The 22,344-nt window shown below is 38.1% G+C and overlaps 2 protein-coding genes across 2 annotated transcripts in view; one reads left to right on the forward strand and one right to left on the reverse strand.

The window, feature by feature from the left end:
* Positions 1-2,205: 2,205 nt before the first annotated feature.
* Positions 2,206-10,923, reverse strand: C4H4orf33 (chromosome 4 C4orf33 homolog). Its single transcript, XM_050896157.1, has 6 exons — positions 10,897-10,923; positions 7,172-7,361; positions 5,221-5,281; positions 4,986-5,037; positions 4,681-4,880; positions 2,206-2,997 (listed from the first exon to the last, which is right to left on the reverse strand). Exons 1-6 carry the CDS (start codon positions 10,906-10,908, stop codon positions 2,898-2,900), a joined length of 615 nt encoding a protein of 204 aa, XP_050752114.1. The 5' UTR covers positions 10,909-10,923; the 3' UTR covers positions 2,206-2,897.
* Positions 10,924-11,399: 476 nt separating this feature from the next.
* Positions 11,400-22,344, forward strand: part of SCLT1 (sodium channel and clathrin linker 1) — a 47,396-nt gene continuing 36,451 nt past the window's right edge. The window contains exons 1-9 of the mRNA XM_050896275.1: positions 11,400-11,463; positions 11,623-11,707; positions 14,879-14,946; positions 15,624-15,676; positions 17,233-17,302; positions 18,441-18,496; positions 18,871-19,003; positions 19,805-19,927; positions 21,938-22,003. Coding sequence (XP_050752232.1) covers positions 11,674-11,707; positions 14,879-14,946; positions 15,624-15,676; positions 17,233-17,302; positions 18,441-18,496; positions 18,871-19,003; positions 19,805-19,927; positions 21,938-22,003 — 603 coding nt within the window. The 5' untranslated portion in view covers positions 11,400-11,463; positions 11,623-11,673. The remainder of the gene's footprint in view (positions 11,464-11,622; positions 11,708-14,878; positions 14,947-15,623; positions 15,677-17,232; positions 17,303-18,440; positions 18,497-18,870; positions 19,004-19,804; positions 19,928-21,937; positions 22,004-22,344) is intronic.

Consider the following 22,344-nt stretch of genomic DNA (forward strand, 5'->3'; position numbering starts at 1 on the left):
ACTGACAGCAGTGTGGAGTAGCATGTGCCTTGAATAAAGTCTATATGATAATTCCCATTTTCAGAAGCATCTAGCATTACATTTTGTACTGCAGAGACAATTACTTTACTTTGAATTACTTATTTAGGGAAAGTAATCTATTTCCCTCAAAGTTTATAATTTGCATCCAAAGTCTAATCTGAAGTAGTCAGTTTGAAGTGGGAAAGAATGAGATGAAGCCTCTGAATAAACAATTTGATACACTGTCCTTTACACACAAAACATCATTCATCACGTGAAAACAACCTTTGTGAGAAAAACAGTAAACTCATTTTGAATTTTGCACTAACTTTTTTGACAAACTGTTTAAAACAAAGTCTAAAAGTTTAGTGAAATGGTTTTTTTGCTTTTGACTGAAATTTCAAAAGCAGCTTTGAGATGTCAGTATCTAGAAGAAGTTTTTAATCAACATTTATTGAGTTATTCAATATTTTAGACTGATGTCATTCTTTAGAAAACTGTACATGGACTGAAGGTAGAAAAGAAGGCAAACAACTGAATGTACAATACTTATAATTTTCAACAGATGGCACTTTATAGCAAGGAAACTATAGTGTCTAATTAAAAGAGAGGAAAAACAATTGGATGGCTGAGTACATTGACATGCCAAAGTCCGCATCTGAAAAAGCCAATATCCTTAAATTTGAAAGTATAGTTCTATAAAACTGAAAGTACAAAGAGGGAATCTAAAGCCAAACAAAAACTCTGAAGTAACATTCTATCTCAGATATTAATCACACTGAGATGTTCTTCACAAAAGCAGGATATTCCCATCTTCTTTTCTTCTCAGGCAGAATTTACAGTAGAGTTAAATTTAAAGATGGCAAAGAAAACATGACCATCAGGCTATGGGTATTACTGCATACAAGCTCAGAAGAGAACAGAGAATCCTTTTAGTAATATGACTTAGAGAATGCAGCCTTGTGCAAAGCTTTGCAAGCATTTTGATGTCTAAAGCTACACAGAAGATTTTTAGAACCACTTACAAGCTAAATAAACAAGAAAGGCCTGGGAGCATTGCTGCCTCTGAGTTACAACCCAAGTTACACTTTTGTCTGTCAGTATTATCTGAGTGGAAGGTGTTTACTAATGAGAGTCACAAAAGGCAAACTGAGAATGACAACATTTAAAGAAATCCATGGGGAGCTAACAGTTATCTTCAATTACCTAATGGGCAGTTACACAGAAAAAGTCCCCCTTCTTGGAGATGCACAAAGAAAGGACAAAAGGCAACGGACAGAAGTTGCAGCATGGGAAATGGCAATTAAATAAGTTTTCATAACAGAACTAGTTGAGTATTGAAACAGGCTACCCAGAGCATTTGAAGCTCCGTCTTCGGAGTTATTCAAAACTCAACAAGGTCCTAAGAAAACTCTAGCTTCAACAATAGCCCTGCTTTGAGCAGGATGTTAGACTACAAGAACACCAGTCCCTTCCAGGAACTTGCAGGATTCTAAATTGTTCAGTAGAAAATACTACACAAAAGGATGAGACCCAACACCACATCCTCAGGGCATAATTTCTGAAAGATATGTTATGGCTCAGTCATAACTGAGCCATATTTTCTCAGACTCCCAAAACAATCCTTCTCACAAAACTACAGAACGTGACTACCTTTTACCCTGTGACGACAACATTTCAATAGGATGCAGGAAGTCCTCTTTCTAGTAAAGGGCTGAGAACCATGTCTTGGTCTGAATACTCATTTTGAACTAAACAAAAGTTTGATTTTGAAGTCACCTGTTTTTCAGATGTAGGATCTGGTTAGTGGGTAAGCTTCCCATTTTCTAAGTTAATTTATATAGGATCAAGTCAGCAGCCACAATCAAGCAGCACTTACCATGCTAGACAAAAAAGGAACATCTCATTTGTAAATCCTGTGAGAGTTTACAGATTAGATGTTACCATCTAACAGTATTCAGTACTGTTAAAAATATTCATGCCCATATGTAGAAAATGTAGGCACATACAATTAGAGTATTCCCAACATTAGGAGGCATGCAAGCAAAATTCTCATACGTCTGAGCTGAATCCTTAAAGGTGATGTGACAAGGTCTTGGAACAAACAAGCTTTTGTAGGCACACAACTATATCAAAAGGTTTTACTAAACATTATTTGTCCCAGAAACTTTACCTGGAATACATAAAACCTTCTGTAAGTCTATCCTCTGTACCTAAATATCACTAGAAATTCTACACTGAATCTGAAGCAGAGAGGTCTGCTAATAAAGTGATACAGGTTAAGTTCCCCCTTCAGCACTGTGCAAGGGAAAACTTCAGGTATAGGAAGGTATAGGAAAGGGTAGTGTTATACCTCCACAGCATCTTCCAATGCGAGTACTGGGCCACAAAAATGCCATGATAGCTATATTCTTTTCCGTTCCTGAAGGAAGCATTCTTTCTCCTGATTGCAATGAAAAAATTTAGGCACATAAGAATCTCATTCAACAGCCAAGAAACAAAGAAGCAGCAGTGAAAATACAGCAGAAATGCAGCAACTACAGGAAACTGAAAGATTCCAAGCCAGATATTGGCCTTGTCAGGCCTAGAGCTCTCATGAAACACAGCTGTAATTTTAGCACATTTTTTTCCCCTTCATTGGTAGGAGCAGATTCATCTCTTACACAGATGAAAAATTTCATACCCAGATGAACTGAAACACAAGTCATTGCATACTTCATATATTTAGAACCAACTGGCCCAGATACTTTACAGTTGATTTTAAGATTGATCAATGATTTTCATGTCAAGGAAAGCCTTACTAATCTGATATTTACAAACTCTGCTCAGAATGAAGAAGTTGTTTCCGTACAGCTTCATCCAACCTTAATGCTATAAAAATTTATGCCTCAATCCATTTAATTAGTGAGAGACTTCCATATATCTGATTCAGGCTGCTTCCAATCTTCTCCCATTAGTCCTTTCAGGTTCAAATCTTTGAAAAATTCCAGGCGATGACTGCAAAGAGAGGAGAAATAAACAAAAAGTCTTGTAGTATGTGTCTTAATAAAAGGCAGTATCCTCAATAGGTTTAATTAATCTTTATTTTCAGGTTTTCTTGGACAGGAACGTAACCAGCATTCCATGTGTTCATCTTCCAAAACTTGAGTTTATAAATAAAAAACACTACCGTGTTTCTGAAAATCTTGTACTGGAAAACACAGGGCGAAATCTTCAGCTAGGAACAAGTATCACACAGCATAAAGTGAAGTTAACAAAGTGCTCACCTTTTAAACTCCCTCAATTTATGTTGCCTGGAACTGCAGTCAGAGCAAGAGCACAGTCATATCCTGCTTTATGACTGATCTGCACTCCAATAGAGTAAAAATTTACAACTCTTGACCAACTGAAAAATCGTATCACAGGGATATCCTTTCCTTACAGAAAAGAGGAAGACTGAATAGGATAATGAAGCCAGAAAATATTTTTTTTCTGTAAGACTAGAAGTCTCGTTTTCTTTTAAACATTATGAATCTTTCCTTGCTAAGAATTTCTCCTTTGGGCTACCATACAGAAACAATAGGAGGAAGACATTGAAGCCAATTGCTAATTAATACTTACATTAAACAACTGCCAAACAGTAGACAGAACATCTGACACTACACTAATCATTTAAAAAGGTAATTCTCTTTAAAATGGAATTCTCTTATTAGGAAGTAATTTGTAAGAGTAAAGACAAACTAAGAGCAATGAAAGTAGCAAGGAGCAACCTCTTCACATAATTGCATCTGCTACCAATGTCTGAAAAAGTCAAGGGGTTTTTTGGAAAGGGTACTATAGAAAGAATAGAAAGAATCCCTTCCTGAAAAATATTACAGGCATTCTCCAGTTTACCACAGAAAAATAAAAGTATCTATTTCTTACAGAACACTGATATGTATTTTATTAGCAATAGCTTAGATTTTTTTTTTAAATAAACAGTTGCAGAAGCTAAGTTTTTCTTAAATAAAGGCAAAAAAGGGTAACTTATCTAAAATTTACCTTACCTGGATGCCACTGTATGTTGAGTAACAAGTTTGCATAAGAACTATAGCGTACCCTCTAGAGCTAGTTCATTTAAGCAAAATGCCCAGAAGTAGCAGTTTTTAATCAATTCATCTCAGCCTCACAGTGAAAGAAAATAAACAGGCCCAAAGCACAATTTAAAAATCAAGATATTCTAGTTTTTCTATTGATACTGGGTATCCTTTTATTATACTTTTCAGGTTAGTCTGCCTTTTCAAATTTTTCCATAATATGGAGCCATCTGTAGAGGTGAGGTTATTGAGAACAGTAGGGGAGAATCAAAAGAGATTTACTGGAAATGCACCTGGTGAAACTAACACTAAATGGCCTTTCAGGAGGTGCTGGAGGCAAGGAAAAAGTAGAACAACTTATTTATGATTTAGCTGAGGAAGGTGATAAAACAGATGCCAATGGTGTTGAATGCATCATTTACTGTGCACTTAGGGGATAACATAGAAATCAAGCACTACAGCTATCTGCCACAGTGCTTTATACAAAGTACAGTGCCAATGGATCCAGGGCTAAACAGTATAATTAAAATATTAGTGGCACTCAATCAGGAAACCAGATTAGCTTTCTTTAAGTATTCCAAGAATAGTGCAACTATATTACAAGAAGAGCTAATTTTATGCTTACAAATCTGGTTTCTGTCCTTCTTGTAGTTCATGTTGAGGCACAGGATGAAGCGCTTCATATTTTCTCTCTTCTCCTGAGCCATGAATTGCAAATGCATTGAACTTGTTAGTGCATGGTGGAAAATAATTCCAAGGAAGATGAGCTTTACCCTCCCATTTGGTTTTTGTTCTGGTCACCTCAAACTCTAAAGGAAGTTCTTCCTGTTAAAGGAGGAAAAAAACAGGTAATGTCATCTTCCAATCAGGCAACAGGTACCTAAAAACAATTAGTTTTTCTGCACATTATGAATGTACTTGACCACTTACTTTCCATACTCTTCTTTTGCCAGAAAGCAGCAGCAACAAGTGTTGTCCATGGCTGTCAAAAAATCAGAGCACAATTTTCTTAAAATGATGCCAAATTATTAGTGTACTGTTCTGCCATGTACATTCCCCATATTGGAACAATTTCTGTATCCAGTCTTCCTCATACATATATCTTACAAGCATTAGAACTGGAAATACAATTACATTTGTGACTTTTTCAGACTGCTGTACTTACGGACAAAGTTCAACTTCTAAATACTGTTCAGTTCTGTCACTCAGGAAAAATGCTTCTACAACTAAAAAAAACAGGCTGTCAGTATTTTATATTAACTATTTTGTAATATCCCGAGACCTTCATATCCCACCAAAACAATTATGTTTTCATGATTTTTGGCCTGTGCCATGCCAGAGTCTTGACTAGCTGTGTACATGCCACTGGCAGCTTCCTAACTACTCAAAATGCTGTGCCATATTGTAACTTCAAGAGCTTTTATTTTTAATGCCTATCATCATGAAGAGCTTTATAAAGCACTGTACTAATTTTATTTATGTTACTAATTCCAGCTTTGGAAACACTCATCTTGATGCAGCAGAAAAATACGGCAAGTCTACTAACTAATGTTAGCTGTCCATGGAGTAAGAAAAGCATCAGCACACAGCTATTTCACCTAGTATGCTTGCTGTGAACAAAGCTGACCAAGATAGAGTGATCCTAGTCAATCATACTCACAGCATGCATGCCGGGTAGAGCACTTAAGTGCAGAAGTCTTGTGTTTGCTGGTAGCCTGAGGATTCAGAGCACCAGAGACCAAAAAAAAAAAAAAAAAAAAAAGAAAAGAGGAATATACACTCACAGCAGAGCACACATCCCACAACTAAGACTGCTAAATCTCAGAAATAGTAAGAAAGTGTTTAGCTCTTAAATTGTTTCCCTGTAGATGGCTGATACTTTGGACAGGGGATTACTGTTCCGGGTATACCTGAAAGCCACGTGTGACTGTTGAATCACCTTTCAGGAACACAAAGTAGAACTATAATGGTGTTTCTCACAGCAATGACATTATTAGAAAGCTTTAGTTAGAATTATGATTAGATATGACTGATAACTTTATTTTATTTTTACATAAGCCTATTTAGTACAATAATATCAAAGGGGTGCTAATACTGTTTTAGTAGAGCTTTAATCAGAATACTTTAATAATCACAAGTAGAGAACTGCTGGAAACATTAAATTCTTGCATTATTCAAAGCAATGGGTAAAAGTGACAGTATTGACAGGACAGGAGAAAGAAAACAGCATTACTGTAAGAATATTCCCCATTTCATTTGGGTACAATTTTGAATCATGTTTTATGAGCTGTTATTTCTTTGTTTCATACCTTCCTATTCCTCAAATAGACTTTAGAAAAGTGATTAAAATAGACATATATTTTAGCTATTGCTCTCTACTTCTTAAAGCAAAAGTAGAACCTATCTTTAGGATTTCACTTCTATTTACCTACTGCAAATGCATTTATATATATATGCCACAAAATTATTTTGATATTCAAATATGTCAAGCCTCTGTTATTCCACAAGTTATATCAGTAACCCAGAAACTAAGTTTGAGTGTCTATACTATTGACAGGATCAGGAAGAGTCAACCTCGTCATTCTTGAAATCAGTCCAGCTCATTGGACTCCATTTCTTTATGGCCACTGAGTGACATAATGTATTTGCTTCTTTTCCCAGTCATTTGTATTGTTGTAGTACTATAAAACAACCACTCACCTTACGGTCAGCAGTGCTAGTGATGAAAACCAATTCCCCACCTAGAAAAACAGCATCACTCCTGATACAGTTTGGGGTAGTTTTCAGCTGAATACAGCATGAGGCTTATAGTTACTTAAGGAGCTGTTTAAGGGTAAGGCAGTGATTACAACTAAATTCTTTCCCAGTATGCTTTCCCAGACTGCTCAAGATATAACAGAAAGGAAAATTTTTACTTTACATTTCAGATCTGACCTTTAAAAGCAGTACTGTGACCAAAAGAAACTGAATTGAATTAGATGTCATACACTCATAACTGTTAGATCAGTTTGAAAAAATAACCATCATAGCCTCTTAAAGACCAAGCATATTAAATACAGAGGAACATCAGTGTCTACACAAATCAGACATATTTGCAGCAGAACTGTTACACTTACCCTCATAGTCCCACAGTCTACTAAAAGGTTTCCCTGGCTCTCCAAGTGGTCCTGGAGGGTCATTAAAGAAGGGAGCATTAACTTCCATTAGCAGTCCTGCATTGTCCGACTTCAGCCCAATTGTTACCGGCTCATGGCTCACAGGTAAACCATCCCATGTGTGTTTAATTGCAAATTCCATCTTCATATACTACATAAATGAGAAAGGAAGGTTCTGTCAAAGAAGATCTCAGATTCCATTTCAGCACTAACTGCACTGTTTGCTTGGCCAGGAAAAAAGCACACTTTCGTACAAAGTCAATCATCAAATCATGTTTTTTGACATCAGAAGAACTGAAATAGCTTACCTTTATAAAGCAACTAAATAAACAGTTACCTGAATGCTTTTCATAGGTTTTTATACCTGCATAGTTACAAATCACTCTGAAGTCTTACCAAGCTTAAGGCATTTCAACTATGTAAATAACACCTTCCAAAACCATCAGACATATTTATCAAGAGAACAGATAAACAAAAAGTCTCCACTACGTGATCTTAGACGATTTCGTAACATGAGAAAAATAGATTGAGAAAAATTTTTCATGAATCTGAGATGCAAGAAAATGAAACAATTGGCTAAAGCTTTCCTTCGTGGTCATTGCAAACCAGCCGAACTAAAAGATTTCAAGGAAAACTGCAAGCACGTCTTGTTAAACACATTGAATGTTTGCAGAGCAGCAAGAACAGAGAATATTGCACTCCAACAGCTGTTGTTACTTAGAAATAACTGTACAAACCTTAAGAATAGCCTTAATCTATTTAATAAGCAAAAGAACCAGTGGAGCCCAGTTTCCAACAAGTTTATGGCCCCTTACCCCTCCTCAGTATTACAAGTTCCTTCCCATCTCCACAGAAGTGATCCTTGATTTGTTCCCTTACGTATCTCCTAGCCATACAAGAAGGGAACTGGCAGTACATAGCCTGACTGAGAATTATGCACATGCTGTTAAGTCCTGTGACCAGAGAGATGCTAGGTCAGGAGCTAAGTGTTCCTTCAGTGGGGAACACTAAATTGGGTTATTTCATCTCTACCCAGATACCCATTTTCTTGGGACTTACAGAAAGGTAAGCATAACTTACCACGTTCTGCAGGTGTTATCAACAGGTGTAGTACATGAGACAGAATGTAACCACATGCATCGCACTTCCCTATATGCCATAGCCTTACTCTTATGACTACACATTAACTGTGTCTCATACCCTCTGCTACAGTCACACTAGCCAGTTTCCCTTTATTGATGTTCATGGTGAAAAGCACCAGACCTCCTCCCTTTGAGTTCAAGTTGGTAAAATAGCTAGAATTACTTTAGGTAAGTAGATATACTCAGATCAAGGAGATGACAATGTGACCAAAGAAGCGTGACAGATTAGAGAAAATATGAAGCAACAGATTTAGTAATTAGACATCTTAATCTAAGAAGTCCAGTAAAAAAGGAAAGTCAAATATTGGACTATCTCTTTTGACAGGGTTGTATTTAAACAAACTGAAAACTAATTAAATTCTTATGTCAGCATTTCACCTGCATGATATGCTAGACAAGCATCAGATGTGCTTTATGCAAGAGACCTGGGATAGCCCTAGAAACTATGAAAGACTCTACCATCATTAATGTTCGCTCCAACTCAAGTGGCAAATTTCTGGAAGCAAGATGACACAAGTTGAAAGAAAACAGTCAGCGTACAAAGCATGGGGAGAGAAGACACCCAGCAGTGTCCTAACAGCATTCTTAAGCCAGCAGAAGCTGGGTCATAGTCCAGTATTAGTAGTCACTCAAACAGGCAAAGCTAAACCATCCACAGTTTAAAACAAAAAGAGAGAACTAGTAAGAAAAGGTATTCTAAGTAAATACAGTGACAACTCTTCTGCAATAATTACAATGTACGCCACCAAATAAAACAGCAATATGTTAAATAACAAGTCCCTTTCACAACACAAACAGCTGCTGAAACATATTCAATGGGCTATTTAGCCTTAAACTGATCTAGAAAATATTAATCCACAGGAAATGTAGACGAGTGTTGTGTATTCAATTTTCTAAGCTGCAAACACTGAGCAGCATGAGCATGAAGTATCCACAGATGGTAAAACCTTTCCTAGTGTTTTTTGAAATGAACAGGAGAATTCCTGTAAATGGAGTGCACATGCCTTATGCACACTTACTGTGAAAGGAAACAAGACAGAATTCCACAAGCAGGATCACTTACTCAAAAGAGTAGAGTTTAAGAGTAGATGGGTGCATGGAAGAAAGTTAATAAAGTGTTATGAACCCATTTGATACTACATTATTAAATTAACATTATGCACTTAGAAGTCAACATTTCCTTCTATTATTCTATTTTCAGTCTGTGCTAATATATTTAACTATCTGTATTCACTGGTCAAGGCAAATATCTGAAACACGTATTTGAAAATACTGCCAGATTTCAATAGTGTTTTAAAATAATATAGCCTTCTAATAAAGGTAGCCTGGGAAGAATTTAAAATCCAGGGAGAATTACTTGACTAGCTATTAGAATTCCTGACTGAAGTAAGCAATGTGAAGCTTCTCCTTGTGCACAAGATTTGAAAGGTTGTCTCAGGAAAGGAGTCACAACATACCAAGTTTAAAAAAAAGCAGTGAAATAACAGAATCTGCTAAACTACTGTAGACACTACTGTAACTGTAGTGTCTAAAATGAAGATGAGACACAAGATGCATCACACATTCCTATTTGTACCTGTATGACAGATGACTTTTTTGGTAAAAACCCTAAGTCCTGCAGGGATAGCTTGCAGTGTACTGAAACGAACATACTGAAGATTTAGCCCATTGTTGTAAACCAGTATTACTCTTGAATAGAAGAACATGCAATTTTAAAAAGAACCATAAAGTAATAAGGAAAATTGCAAAACATTCACTAGCTTTTGTTAGAGGTCTACCTGGTTCTAAGGTTGCTCAATTTACAGGACAGCACATCTAAGATTTTCCAAATTAATGGCCCTTGGTGCAAGTTTTAAGTTTATTACATTGCGTAGACTTAGGTAAGCTGGTTACTAGCATGCTTTTCAATTATAATAAAAACAACAACAGAAGAGCAAGAGGAGACTTCATTACCTTTTAACACTACACCTCAGCCAGTTGTTAATACACTGTAAAGAAATGCAAATGCTAAATGAAATAGTTTTACAGCAAGTACTTTCTCAGCCATTTAAAAGCACTCACACTGCACGGCCACAAGCTATACAGAGCTGAAGCACCTGGCTGATAACGCTCAGACCTCAGCCACATGAGCATCACACCTCACCAGCAAGGAGAAAGCTACTGCTGCTTGCCGCTCTAATCACCTCACGTCTCTCCCTATCGAGGGATTTACGTCTTCCACCCCAAACCCTATCGACGTTGGTAACAAGGACAAAAACAAGCAGGAAGTAATTACACTGGTGTTTTTTCTTAATTGCTCCAAGAGGACAGGGGGAAAGTTGGAAACCGAGTAAGAGACGGGCAGCTTTTACTGGAGTTAAGACTTCATTACCAGACACAGGCACGAGCTCCCAGAGAGCTCGAAACTGTTCCTGGCTTCCGTTACCCCCCAGCTTCTCCAGCCACTAACAGCAGCAGCAGCATTTCCTGAAGAGAAGTTGAACGCGTAAGCACCCATCTTTAACCCGCAAGTTCCTCAGAGAAGTTTAACAAGGGATTTCTTACACCTCCAGACATCCACTGCGACTCTGAAAGGGAACTCCGCTCCCCAGCAAGCCGAACACCCCCACCTCTCGCTTTCCCCCCCCTCACAACCTCCAGTGCTGACGAGCAGCCGCCACAAAGCTCCAGCGCGCATGCGCACGCAGCCCCCGCCCCGCCGGCCGCTTTCCTAGCTTCGCGCGCTCCGGCGGGCTCTCTCTCTCCGCTGTCACGTGACCGACGCGCCGTTCGGGGCCGAGCTGGTCGCTAAGGGAAGAGCTGAGGCGTCCGCGGCTCGTGGGGCGGGTAGGTGGGCGCGCGCCGGCCCTCGCCGCGAGGCGGGCTCCCGCCTACGGCCGTTAGCCGTTATGGGGCCGCGGCACGAAGCGGAGTAACTGTCGCTGAGGCGCGTGGGTGCTGTTAGTGCCGGCCGCCGCCCGGGGCCGTTTCCCTCTCAGGCGGCGGTGGTGGCGGGGTTGCCGCGCCGGGCTGAGGGGAAGGGGTAGGTGCGGAGGGGGAGGTTGTGATTACTGCCCCCCCGCCCCACCCAGTCGCAGCCGAGGCTTTGCTTAACGAAAGAAGTGCGAGCCGGTAGGTGAGGGGAGCGCGCCCCCGGCGCCTGGAAGTTATTGCCTCCGTCTCTCTCCCGAATGGCCCTCACCTTTGCTATCCGCCGGTGAGGCGAAGCCCCGCCGGGCACCGGGGTTGGCGAGCGGCTGAAATAACCGGCTTTTCCCCGGGTTTTTGCAGGCTTTCCTCGGGGGGGAACTCTCGGCGGCGGTGAAGCTTTCCACTGGAAATATGGCCACTGAGCTCGGCAGTGGGGGAGAGCCAGGTGAGGTCTCTGCGAGCGGTCGGCTTCGTGGGCTGTCCGCCTGCTCCCGACACATCGCGGGCTGGCCCAGGTGTTGCCGTGGGGCTGTTTGAAGGACGGAGCAGAGGAGCCGAGGCCTGGACGCTGCCTCTCGGGAGCTGGAGTCAATTTCTACAGAGGGTAGAAACCCTTTTGCCTATGGTTGTAGCAATGAAGATTTATATTCTATAGCTCTTCTAGTGTTTGTTATAGTGGATAACAGCATCAAAGCTATTTTTTAGTTAGCTGAAGACTAATAATTAAAAGCTGCTAATGAGGGTAATAGCCAAAAACACATGCATTTTTTGTGATAATGCCTCTTTTCTCTAGTTAAGAGGCTATGGCATTTCCTATGCTTGGCTTACACCTGAAAGGCAAAAAAGCTGTCTTGCCAGTTACTCATAAAATTTACTTTACAGACTAAAATCAGTATTTTTAAATTATGTGTTATTTGTTACCATTTTGATAATGTAAGCTTAATATGTCTGAATCAGAGTACATTTTAATTACCAGCAAAATACCGGCAAAAATTGCTTCTGCACAGTTTATATTTATATAAATAGGGAATGCGTTGGTGTGTAGTCCCAAGAATGTTACTGCCCCTGTCACTAACTAGTGTTGCGGGAAAACTTGATAGCACGGCAGGAAGTAGGACAAGATCACAGTGCATAAAGAGCTATGGCTGTGCATCACTCAAAAATCAAAATTTCAATTTGTACTAAACTTTGTATGACAGCTTTGGGTGGCCAAAGGTGAAAGACCAGCTCTTGATTCCAAGGACCTTAGTAGCAGAAAAGCTGCTGTCTGAGCCAACAGAGTCATCCTGGCTCAAAAGCCCATATCTTTATTGAGCTTTGCATGAGTATTTATGGTACTGTGATGTGAACAAATCATGGATTTTCAAATACGGGTATTTTGCTTTTTCATATGTATTTAATTTGTCTGGGTTTAGCTTCTTATTTTATAAATCTTTAGGCTCTAAATAGAGCTCAAACTAAATTCACTGTGAAGTGGTAAGAGTTGCCTTTTCCATCAAGGAGTTTAATTCTCTCTTTAAAAAACTTCATACATTTTGAAAGGTGCCAAATGACAAATTTGAAGTTGGCTTGTATGCTGACTGAGACATAAGTTATTTGAGGCCTGCTCTAAGTCTGATATGTGGATTGATGTTTCTCTTGTTTCATGAATGTGAAATCAAAGTTCTAAAATGCTGAATGTGTGTATGTCCTGGTTTCAGCTGGGATAGAGTTAATTTTCTTTTTAGTAGCTGATACAGTGCTGTGTTTTGGATTTAGTGTGAGAATGATGTTGATAACACACTGATGGTTTAGTTGTTGCTAAGTAGCGCTTATCTTAAGCCAAGGACTTTTCAGTTTCCCATGCTCTGCCAGCAAGCAGGTGTGCAAGAAGCTGGGAGGGAGCATAGCCAGGAGAGCTGACACAAACTAGCCAAAGGGGTATTCCATACCATGGAACGTCATGCCCAGTATATAAACTGGGGGGAGTTGGCCGGGGGGGTGGATCGCTGCTTGGGCGTCGGTCAGCGGGTGGTGAGCAATTGCGTTGTGCATCACTTGTCTTTTCTTGGGTGTTACTTCTTTTTTTTTTTGTTACATTCCTTTTCATTGCTATTATTATTATTCTTAGTTAGCAGTGTATTTTATTTTACTTTAGTTATTAAACCGTTCTTATCTCAACCCACGAGTTTTACTTTTTTTTTTTTTTTTGCCTCCTCCCCACCCCACTGGGAGGGGGGAGGGGGAAGCAGCTGCATGGTGCTTAGTTGCTGGCTGGGGTTAAACCACGACAGTGTAATACACATAAAAAGAGATTCTCTAAGCATTATTATATTTAAAGCTGTAGCATAAATATTTGTTGTGTTAAATATGTAGCTCTAAAAAAGGTTCTCAGAATGAAAAGATAGTCTCTGGCACTGATCAGTTATAAATTGAGTTTTACCTGAATGCATTTTGAAGTATCAGCAGCCAGCTCTACAAATAATTATTCCTCTATTCCATTGCATATTTTTGTGATAAGCTACTAAATACATAGAACTCTTATCAGAATGTATTTAATGATTCACGGTTGAAGGTGACGACCTCTATAAGGGGTGTTTAAGATTTGTCCCCTTTTGCAGCTATGGCCTCTCATGTTTGCAGACTGCTTTGGCTGATGAGGGCAGCTACTTTTCCCCTTCCTGTTCCTTGGCGTCCTTTTACTATTACCTCCTTTCTGTCCCTCTGTCTTTTTCCTATATCCTCCTTTAGAAGATTAGAACTAGAAAAAGAACGATTGAGATGTGTATCAAGAAAAATAGACGAGAAGTTGTTTTAAATCAAAATGTTTGTATTACGTTCCTGACTTACATTTTCTTCCTCTTTACCCATTCCAGTTACAAAGGTGTCACTCAGATTCTTATGTTTTTGTTAGGTCAAAGAACACTCCATGAACAAGTGGAAAGAGCTCTTATTTCTCCCTTCCAACCTTCTGCTGGTTCTTTCAGAGACTACTTGTACTACAAATTAAATCCCAATAGCCAAAGTTGGATGAATAAGGGAGAGCGATGCCTTAGTTGATGTTCCCAACTTAGCAGTGTAAAATCTCATTATTCATTATGCTTTGCTTCTTTCAGAAAAAGCAGATACTGACAGACTGCATTTCTTCATTCTTGTTTGGGTTTCTTCTGGATATACTTGAGTGCTCAGATCCGTTTATCAGTGAAGCTCTTTTGACCTAAGTTTGTTGAAAGTTTATTGAGAACTGCAGGGTTGAGTTCCCAACAACAGGTTAATTCTCAAACATCCAGCTAAGTGAATTGGACACACAGTGTCATTTGTTGCACTTAGACCTCATGAATCATTAAGATGTGTACATGTCTGTGGGTTTTCTAGGCAGAAACTTCATTTTTAAAAATTTTTAAGAGAAAACAGAAGGAATATGAAAGAAATGGAATTCATTATTATTACACAGTCTTTGTAGGGTTTTTCAAGTCCTATTTTCATTAAAATAATTGTGCTAAATAGAAGAATTTTATGAAGCACTTTGTGTACCTTCAAAGCTCTACACTGTTAAACATATTTCTGACTGCCAGTCAGTTTTATCTAGATAATGGCCCATGTTGTAGCTATGATTCTCAAACTTTGTATTTTTCAGATCAGAGGCTAAATGTGGCGCTTGGACAGTACGAAACAAATGAGATTTTGAGAGCTACTGCTGAGCAGGTATGTGAACTCAGGACGGAAGTAGTAAGAATTTTTGTGATGAGTTTTTGAGACAAACATCTTTGCATACATAGAGCACAGTCCACTTCAATGTGGCCTGGCCTTGCTTTCAGTCCATCACACAACTCTTGAGTTGCTATAAAACTGTCATAGCAGTGAATTCTGGTATTTTTGGTGCATTTTCAAAAGTTTGTCGTATGCAGGAGAACATATCCCTGAAAGAATACTTGATTTCTACTTTAGTAGAGACTTTCACTTTTATAGACTTCTCTTTTTGAAGAGATTGGTCTCGTGAAGATAACTTTTTGTGCTGGGTACCATAAGCCTGTCTGAAAGTCTGTGCAGAAGCTAGGGCATCAGCACTTTCCTGATGCTGAGATGCATGGAAATGAACTTAGCACTTACACAAACTTATGGTTGTTCTTTTAAGAGCGAGATGATTCCCCCTCAGATGCAATTATGCTTTATATCGGAGCATCTCCAGGGGAAAAAAAATTATAATTTTTTTCAAATTGGGCCAGCACTCAAGGATTTTTGAACATAAACCTGGAAGTGATCATGTGGGATATTTTGTATGATTACAGTACAGGCAGAACAACAGCTTTGGGTTGCATATAAAAATTTAAAACTACATGCAGTCATGTGCAAGTACTAATATGTAAAGTATACCATTACAGAAAAATGCCCCTGGTGGTGATGGCATATCGGGATCCAGGATGATGGACCAAAGGTAACTGATTCCAAATGATAAGTGGGTTTACTACAAAGTATTCAAGAGAAATTGTCGTGTGCTTTTAAAAGTGTAAATATGCAGGTGAACCTGGTCTTATGTACACATGTTCACAGCTCTGAGAACTTGTGAATGGAGTCTGTAAAAGTGTTCCTGTAGCAGTAGTTTTTAGATACTATTCTGTGTATTCAGTAAATTAAATATATGACTTTTCTTCTACAATCTGTAAAAATAAAGGATGAGAGATGAATGAAGGAATTCTCTAGCCTAAATTTTAAGATAATAAACAAAAATGCAGGTAAGATTGTACTGATCTAGGTGACACAGGTAACTGCTGTCTGTTGAGGTCAGGTGGATGTTTTTAAAAATGCTTATTTTACAATCTTCAACTAACAGTTGCCTATTAGTAAATTGTTTAACAATCATTGTCATTTCCTGTTACAAAAATAACCTATCCTTTCTTGTTAGTTTTTAAGGCATTATCACTCTAGACTAACACAGAATTTTCAGAGAATTACTAACAATTACAAGACTATTAGGAAGGAAAAAGTATATAAGTAAAACTACATTATTTTACATTGTCTTATGGGCCACTTTACTGTTGTATGTGAAAGCAGTAACAAAGTCTAGTCTTCAGTCGTTTGGGATTCTATGTATGAAATATTAATGTTATATTAATGCTCATTTATAAGGTCCCATGTTCTAGTTCTGGTAAACAGGAAATCTGCTGTTAATTATCATACTTTAAAAGTAGTAATCAAATTTGTTTATTTGATTCTGGTGAATGTCGAGCTTGGAAATTGTCCTGGTTTCGGCTGGGATGGAGTTAATTTTCTTCTTAGTAGCTGGCACAGTGTGTTTTGGATTTGGTGTGAGAATGATGTTGATAACACTCTGATGTTTTAGTTGTTGTTAAGTAGCGGTTATCCTAAGTTCAGGATTTTTCAGTTTCCCATGGGGAAACTGCCAGCAAGCAGGTGTGCAAGAAGCTGGGAGGGAGCACAGCCGGGGCAGCTGACCCGAACTAGCCAAAGGGGTATTCCATGCCATAGAACGTCATGCCCAGTATATAAACTGGGGGGAGTTGGCCGGGAGGGGGGATTGCTGCTCGGGCATCGGTCAGCGGGTGGTGAGCAATTGCATTGTGCATCACTGGTTTGTTTTTGTGTTTGGGTGGGTTTTTTTTTCTTTCTTTCCCCTCTTCTTTTTTTTTTTTTTGTTATATTCCTTTTCATTACTACTATTATTATTATTATATTTCATTATTATTAGTAGTAGTATATTTTACTTTAGTTACTAAACCGTTCTTATCTCAACCCATGAGTTTTACCTTTTTTCCTGATTCTCCTCCCCATCCCACTGGGAGAGGTGGGGGGAGTGAGGGAGCGGCTGCGTGGTGCTGAGCTGCTGGCTGGGGCTAAACCATGACAGAAATAAAGAAAAGTGACTGCTTTGTTCTGTTCTCTAGGTTAAGAATTCTTTAAAACTAGTTGATTATCAGAACAATGTTTCAGCGCTTACAAAATTTATTCTAAGCATGTTTTTCAACTTTTTAGCTTGTCAACTCTAATCACAGAGTATGATAAACACTTGGAAGAAATGAGAGAACAGCTGCAGCTTTATCAGGTATGGATGTTCCTAACATTTCAGACTGTATATTCTTAGTATTTTATAGTATTAATATCTAGGCCATTAGTTTTTGTTAATAAAGGAAAGTATGCCTGTGCCATGCTTCACAAACTTGCTGGACTGCAGTCTGCCTCAAATGGATGAATGGAGAGTTTTCTATGAAAAGGTTGGGAGATTGTCCAAATTGCACAGATTACTGTGTGTTTGGAGAAGTAGTGTTGTGAAATGAAACGTGCATGTTTTATTTCTCTAGATGTTCTGATATGGTTGTAGGTGTTTTCCTAGGTGATATTCAGGTGAGGCAGCTGTTTCCCTCTTTCCTTACAGGTCTGATCTTGGCCATGCAGTCCAACTCAGTCCTGCAAGTGTAGATACACCCAGCCTTCTTCATTCTTAATAATTCTTCAGATTCAAATAATTCTTTAAGTGTTTATTGTCATGGAGGCTGAGGTGGAGGGGGACTGTCCTCCTTTCAACCACAGAAAAATGAAACTTTTTAATGCTTCATATGATCACCGAAAAGCAAAGCGATATGTTTAATAATTAAAACCTGTGGCATACAGAAAGCAATTTTTACTTGTGATCTACGTGCAGAAGTTATACTCTGATTTTCGGTTAATGCACTTAATTTGTTTGATCTGTCCATCATAAAGATTCTGCAAATACAGTCTTCAAGTTTGGCTGATATCAGAAGGCAATAGAAGCACTATGGTTTTGTTGCACTATTTAGTTAACAAAACAGTCCATTTGACTCGTGTAACTGAAGTTTCTCCTCAATTAATTCCTAAACTCTTTTCTCAAATGCTTATTGCATAAAAGATGAGACTTATCCACTCTATCCCTAAAAGAACTTGAGTTAATTAAGAATCAATCTGTAAGAGCTATAAGAATTCCAAAAGGTAAATTTAATGCTCATAATAACTTCTGAATGCTTAGGTATAATAGGACTTAGCAGCTGTTAAATTTAAGTGGCATCCTATGACTTTCCTTAAAAAAGAAAGTGACTTTCATTTACTGTATTATGCTGAATTAAATTGTCAATCTTTTACAGTATCAGTCAGAATTAAAAGATGAAAGAATTGCCAAAGTTTGTGTCACTTAAATGAGTGCTTATGCTTGTATGTTTTTGTGTTAGGCACAAATAAGCGAGATGAGACTAAAATTTGAACAAGTCACCAAGGAAAATGAAAGGTAAATAATTGCACTGCCCTGGTACTACTGCTGTTTTTCTTGATTTCTAAACCTTAAAAAGCTTTCTAGGACCTTGAAATCTTTTGAATCTACTTAATAGTTGAAGATTTCATGCTCACGAGCTTAGCATTAGAGTCTTTAAGTGCTTAATATAGATTACAGCACTAGCTTTAGGAAATGTAACCATATCTCTAAAAGAACTAGATATTAAACTATTTGAAACTGTCTGTTTTGTTTATAGAACATAACTTAATAGATTTAAATATGACTTAGAAGTAAATAGTATGTACAGATTGAAGGTCCGGTATACTTCAGTTGTTAAAAAAACCCCTGTTAAAGAAATACTTTGCTGAACTTAGTTCTTTGAATTTCAGGCTGCATGCAGAGTTGAAGGAGGCTCTTGAGACGCAACTGGAGGGTCTTCCTTTCATGCCTCTGGGAACTGATATTCCTGCAGATGAAGGCATAGTGAGAAACCTTCAGGAACAACTACAACTGACGAATCAAGTGTGTGAGATGAAACATTTGTACTGTTTTAGTTTTCCTGTTGTGCCTTGGCAGATGAGGGGAAGCCGTTTTATTTCTTGGTTCAGAATTCATTTGTTCAGAGTTCCTTGAGACTATTTTGAGGCCCTCTTGACTTTCTGTAGCTAAAGTAACAAGTACTTATACTTTCAACTTAAAGACCTGAAGGAACTTCTTTCCTAGATTCATATAAGAAGTTTTTAATATTAATTTGTGGCTGTAATTTTACCTAGTTGACTTGATCTTTATATTGAATTCCTGACCAGGAAATTAATGAAATACTTTGTTCAACTCAAGTTTTTGTAGTAGCTTGTCATTTTAATCAAAAACATTGTAATGTGATATGAGGAGGCAAGTATATGTGGGATATAGAAAGTAATATTTAAATCTGAAAAGGTAAGCAAATTTTTTTGAGCTTATTACAATGATGTATCAATCCTGTTGCATATGATTAAGTTGAAGTTAAATTGACCAAAAATTGGTATTTGAATATTGTATATACTGTAGGCCTACAGTAAATACCTGTAGAAGTTTGAGGTGTAAAAAAAAAAATCTGGAAAACTTGCCATTCACTTGTAGGTGGAATTTGAACTTGTAAGCATCTGTGTTTCTGCATCTGAATTTGGCGTTTTGTCTGTGTAGTTGTAATGTGTGCAGAGAAAAGTACAGAAAATGGCATTTCTTCAAAAAAGAATTTAAGACCTTTCTTTTTAGAGAATGATAGATGAAGGTAAATGTGTTTATAACTGAATATTTTATACAAACCATTGTTCTGTAACTTAGGAAAAAGAACAAGCAATAGAGCTCTGGCAGACTGTATTACAGGAGCATGATCGACTCCAGCAGCAGTACCAGGAACGCATGACTGAAACACAGATTCACGTGGCTGAAAGGCAAAAGCAGAAAGTAATTTTCATTTATATTTTGTTAATTATGGAATGTCTTTCTATACTGTAGAGATTCTGGGTCTGTGTGTAGTCAAACTGAAGTGGGGGGGTTCTACCAGTACTGTTAATTATTTTCCATAATAGTCATCTAAAGTTGAGTGGTCAGATGTGGTCACCAATTGGTCAGCTAAATGCGCTGTTAGGATTGGAAAAGTTCTTTATTTCAAATATATGGGCAAGAACTTGGGGAATGCACTGAGTCTGAGTCTTAGTGCATATGTATGTATATGTGCACAAGAGATGCAAGTGCATATAAATAATCATGTGTTTGAGTTGCACAGTTGGAAATCTTCAGCAGAGTTCAACATCTGAAAAAGCTGCTGCAGATTTCTGAATTCTAAGGTGGAAGTCTTTCATGTTTTCTCCTGTGTTTGAATCCTGAATTTTGTCTGTAAGATCACAGTGGGATAGTGGGAAAAGTAGTCTCCATTTCCTGTCGTCATTCAGTAAAGAAACGTGTAAACAGATGAAAAATCAAGTTCACCAGTATTCTTCTAATGCTAGCTTGTGTTTAGCAGCCTGTTTCTCTTCTGCTGTTTCTGGGGAAGGCCTTTGAGGAAATCTTAGTTCAGAAAAGCTGTTGTGCTCTGACGAGCTATATGAAGATGCTCAGTATGTGAAGAACTAATAGAAACTTCATGCCTGTATGTACCTCGCTACAGGCATTTCTAGGTCTGTAAAGAGATGCTACAAATTTTTTAACACTTCCTTTCCATTTTCAAGTACACTAGACTTGTGGGCACAGTTACAGCTCACCTGTATAATTTTCTTTACTGATTTTTGTTCTTTTGTGGTATTACGTCCACCTCAGCAATATGCTCTTTTCCGAGAAACAGGAAAAATATCTGTACAGCTATTGTGCTCTGTCAAGTTTCATAATTATTTCAGGTAATAGTTATGAGGACACTTATCTACGTGTTTTTCCACCTTTTTGCTCCTGTTCCTTCTATTAGATTATTTCTTGTGTTGCATTGTCAGTCACTTGTAACATACACATAGTAGAGCATACAGAGTCATTGGTAGCTGTTGGACGGTTTAGGGCTGTCAGATTCCACTTTTCATTGGTAGCTAAATTCTTGGTGGATTTTAATGCCGTTGTAACAAGAATGAGGTTGAGCTGCCTTTTATTCTTAAATGCTACTGGTCTCCCACAGAAAAGTGGCTTTTCAGTTAAATAAACTTTTTTATTTTAGGTTTTGCTTTTAATGGAGGAGCAGAAAATAGCTATCAGAAGTAGATAGAAATGGGTAAGACCAGCTAGAATTAGAATTGACAGAAAGCAAAGATGAGAGAGGATATCATAAGGGTTGGACATAGTGAGTAAGGGAGTTGTTGGAATAGGTTTCTAGCATATACTTGGCCTTGAGACTGTTAGATAAACACAGCACAATTGGTAGATATTCCAGCTCAGGGACTTGAGTCCTCTCTATGCTCTGAAGACACTTGGCATGCTGCAGATGATTTTTCTGTGTTATGCTAGTTTTCCTAGGACAACAGAGTTCACGTTCAGGGACTCAAGAGTTTAATCGAACAATTTTTTTGTATGGACACAAGACATGCTATATGGCAAAGAGCAAATTAAATGTGTCCATACAGGCATTTTTTAAGGGGTACATGTCTGCTACTGTGCTTAGCAAAAATGCTTATAGTAGCACCATAGTCTGTGTGGCTCTTTAAAGGCACTACTCATGTATGCTTTCATATTTTGGTAGTAACTGTGTATGAGGTTTTGGAAGGAGGCAGTTTTAACTGACTGAAATTCAGATACATTTTTCAATAGTAAATGTAATTTTCCAGATTACTAGGTCAACAGCTAAAAGCAATCTAATTAAAATCTACAAAGGCATATTGAATTTTTTGCAACATGTATAAATTCTTTTGAAAATGTTTTCAGTTGACTATGAAACTCTCTAATTATACACTCTTTATGATGATAATCATTATAAGATGGTCTGAATTCTCTTTTTAGGATCAACTGACTGGCTTTCAACAGTTGACTCGGCAACTGCATATAGCCAATGAGAAAATAGAGTTGGTAAGTAAAACCTTCTGAACAGTGACCTCGTAATTTTTTTTTTTTTTCCTACTACAGCCTCAAAGTATAAAAGAAAAGCAAAAAGTCCTTCATACATACCTGGTTGAAAAAGAAATTGTGCCACTCAGATTTGCAAACTTCTCTAGGAACCAGTCAAAAATGAAGTAGTAATGGCTTTTTTCCTGAACTCCAAACACCAGGTCAGGGTGGTTGAGAGGTTAGCTCTTAATGTTATGTGAGCTCTTTCTTCGAGACGTCAGTGGTAAGCTTACACTCAGAATTTTAGTATGTGGTGAGTGTACTTCAGTCACACATTCAAAACCATCTTCACAAAGGAAAAA

This window comes from Gymnogyps californianus, chromosome 4 (assembly GCF_018139145.2).
Source record: "Gymnogyps californianus isolate 813 chromosome 4, ASM1813914v2, whole genome shotgun sequence".
Classification (NCBI taxonomy): domain Eukaryota; kingdom Metazoa; phylum Chordata; class Aves; order Accipitriformes; family Cathartidae; genus Gymnogyps; species Gymnogyps californianus.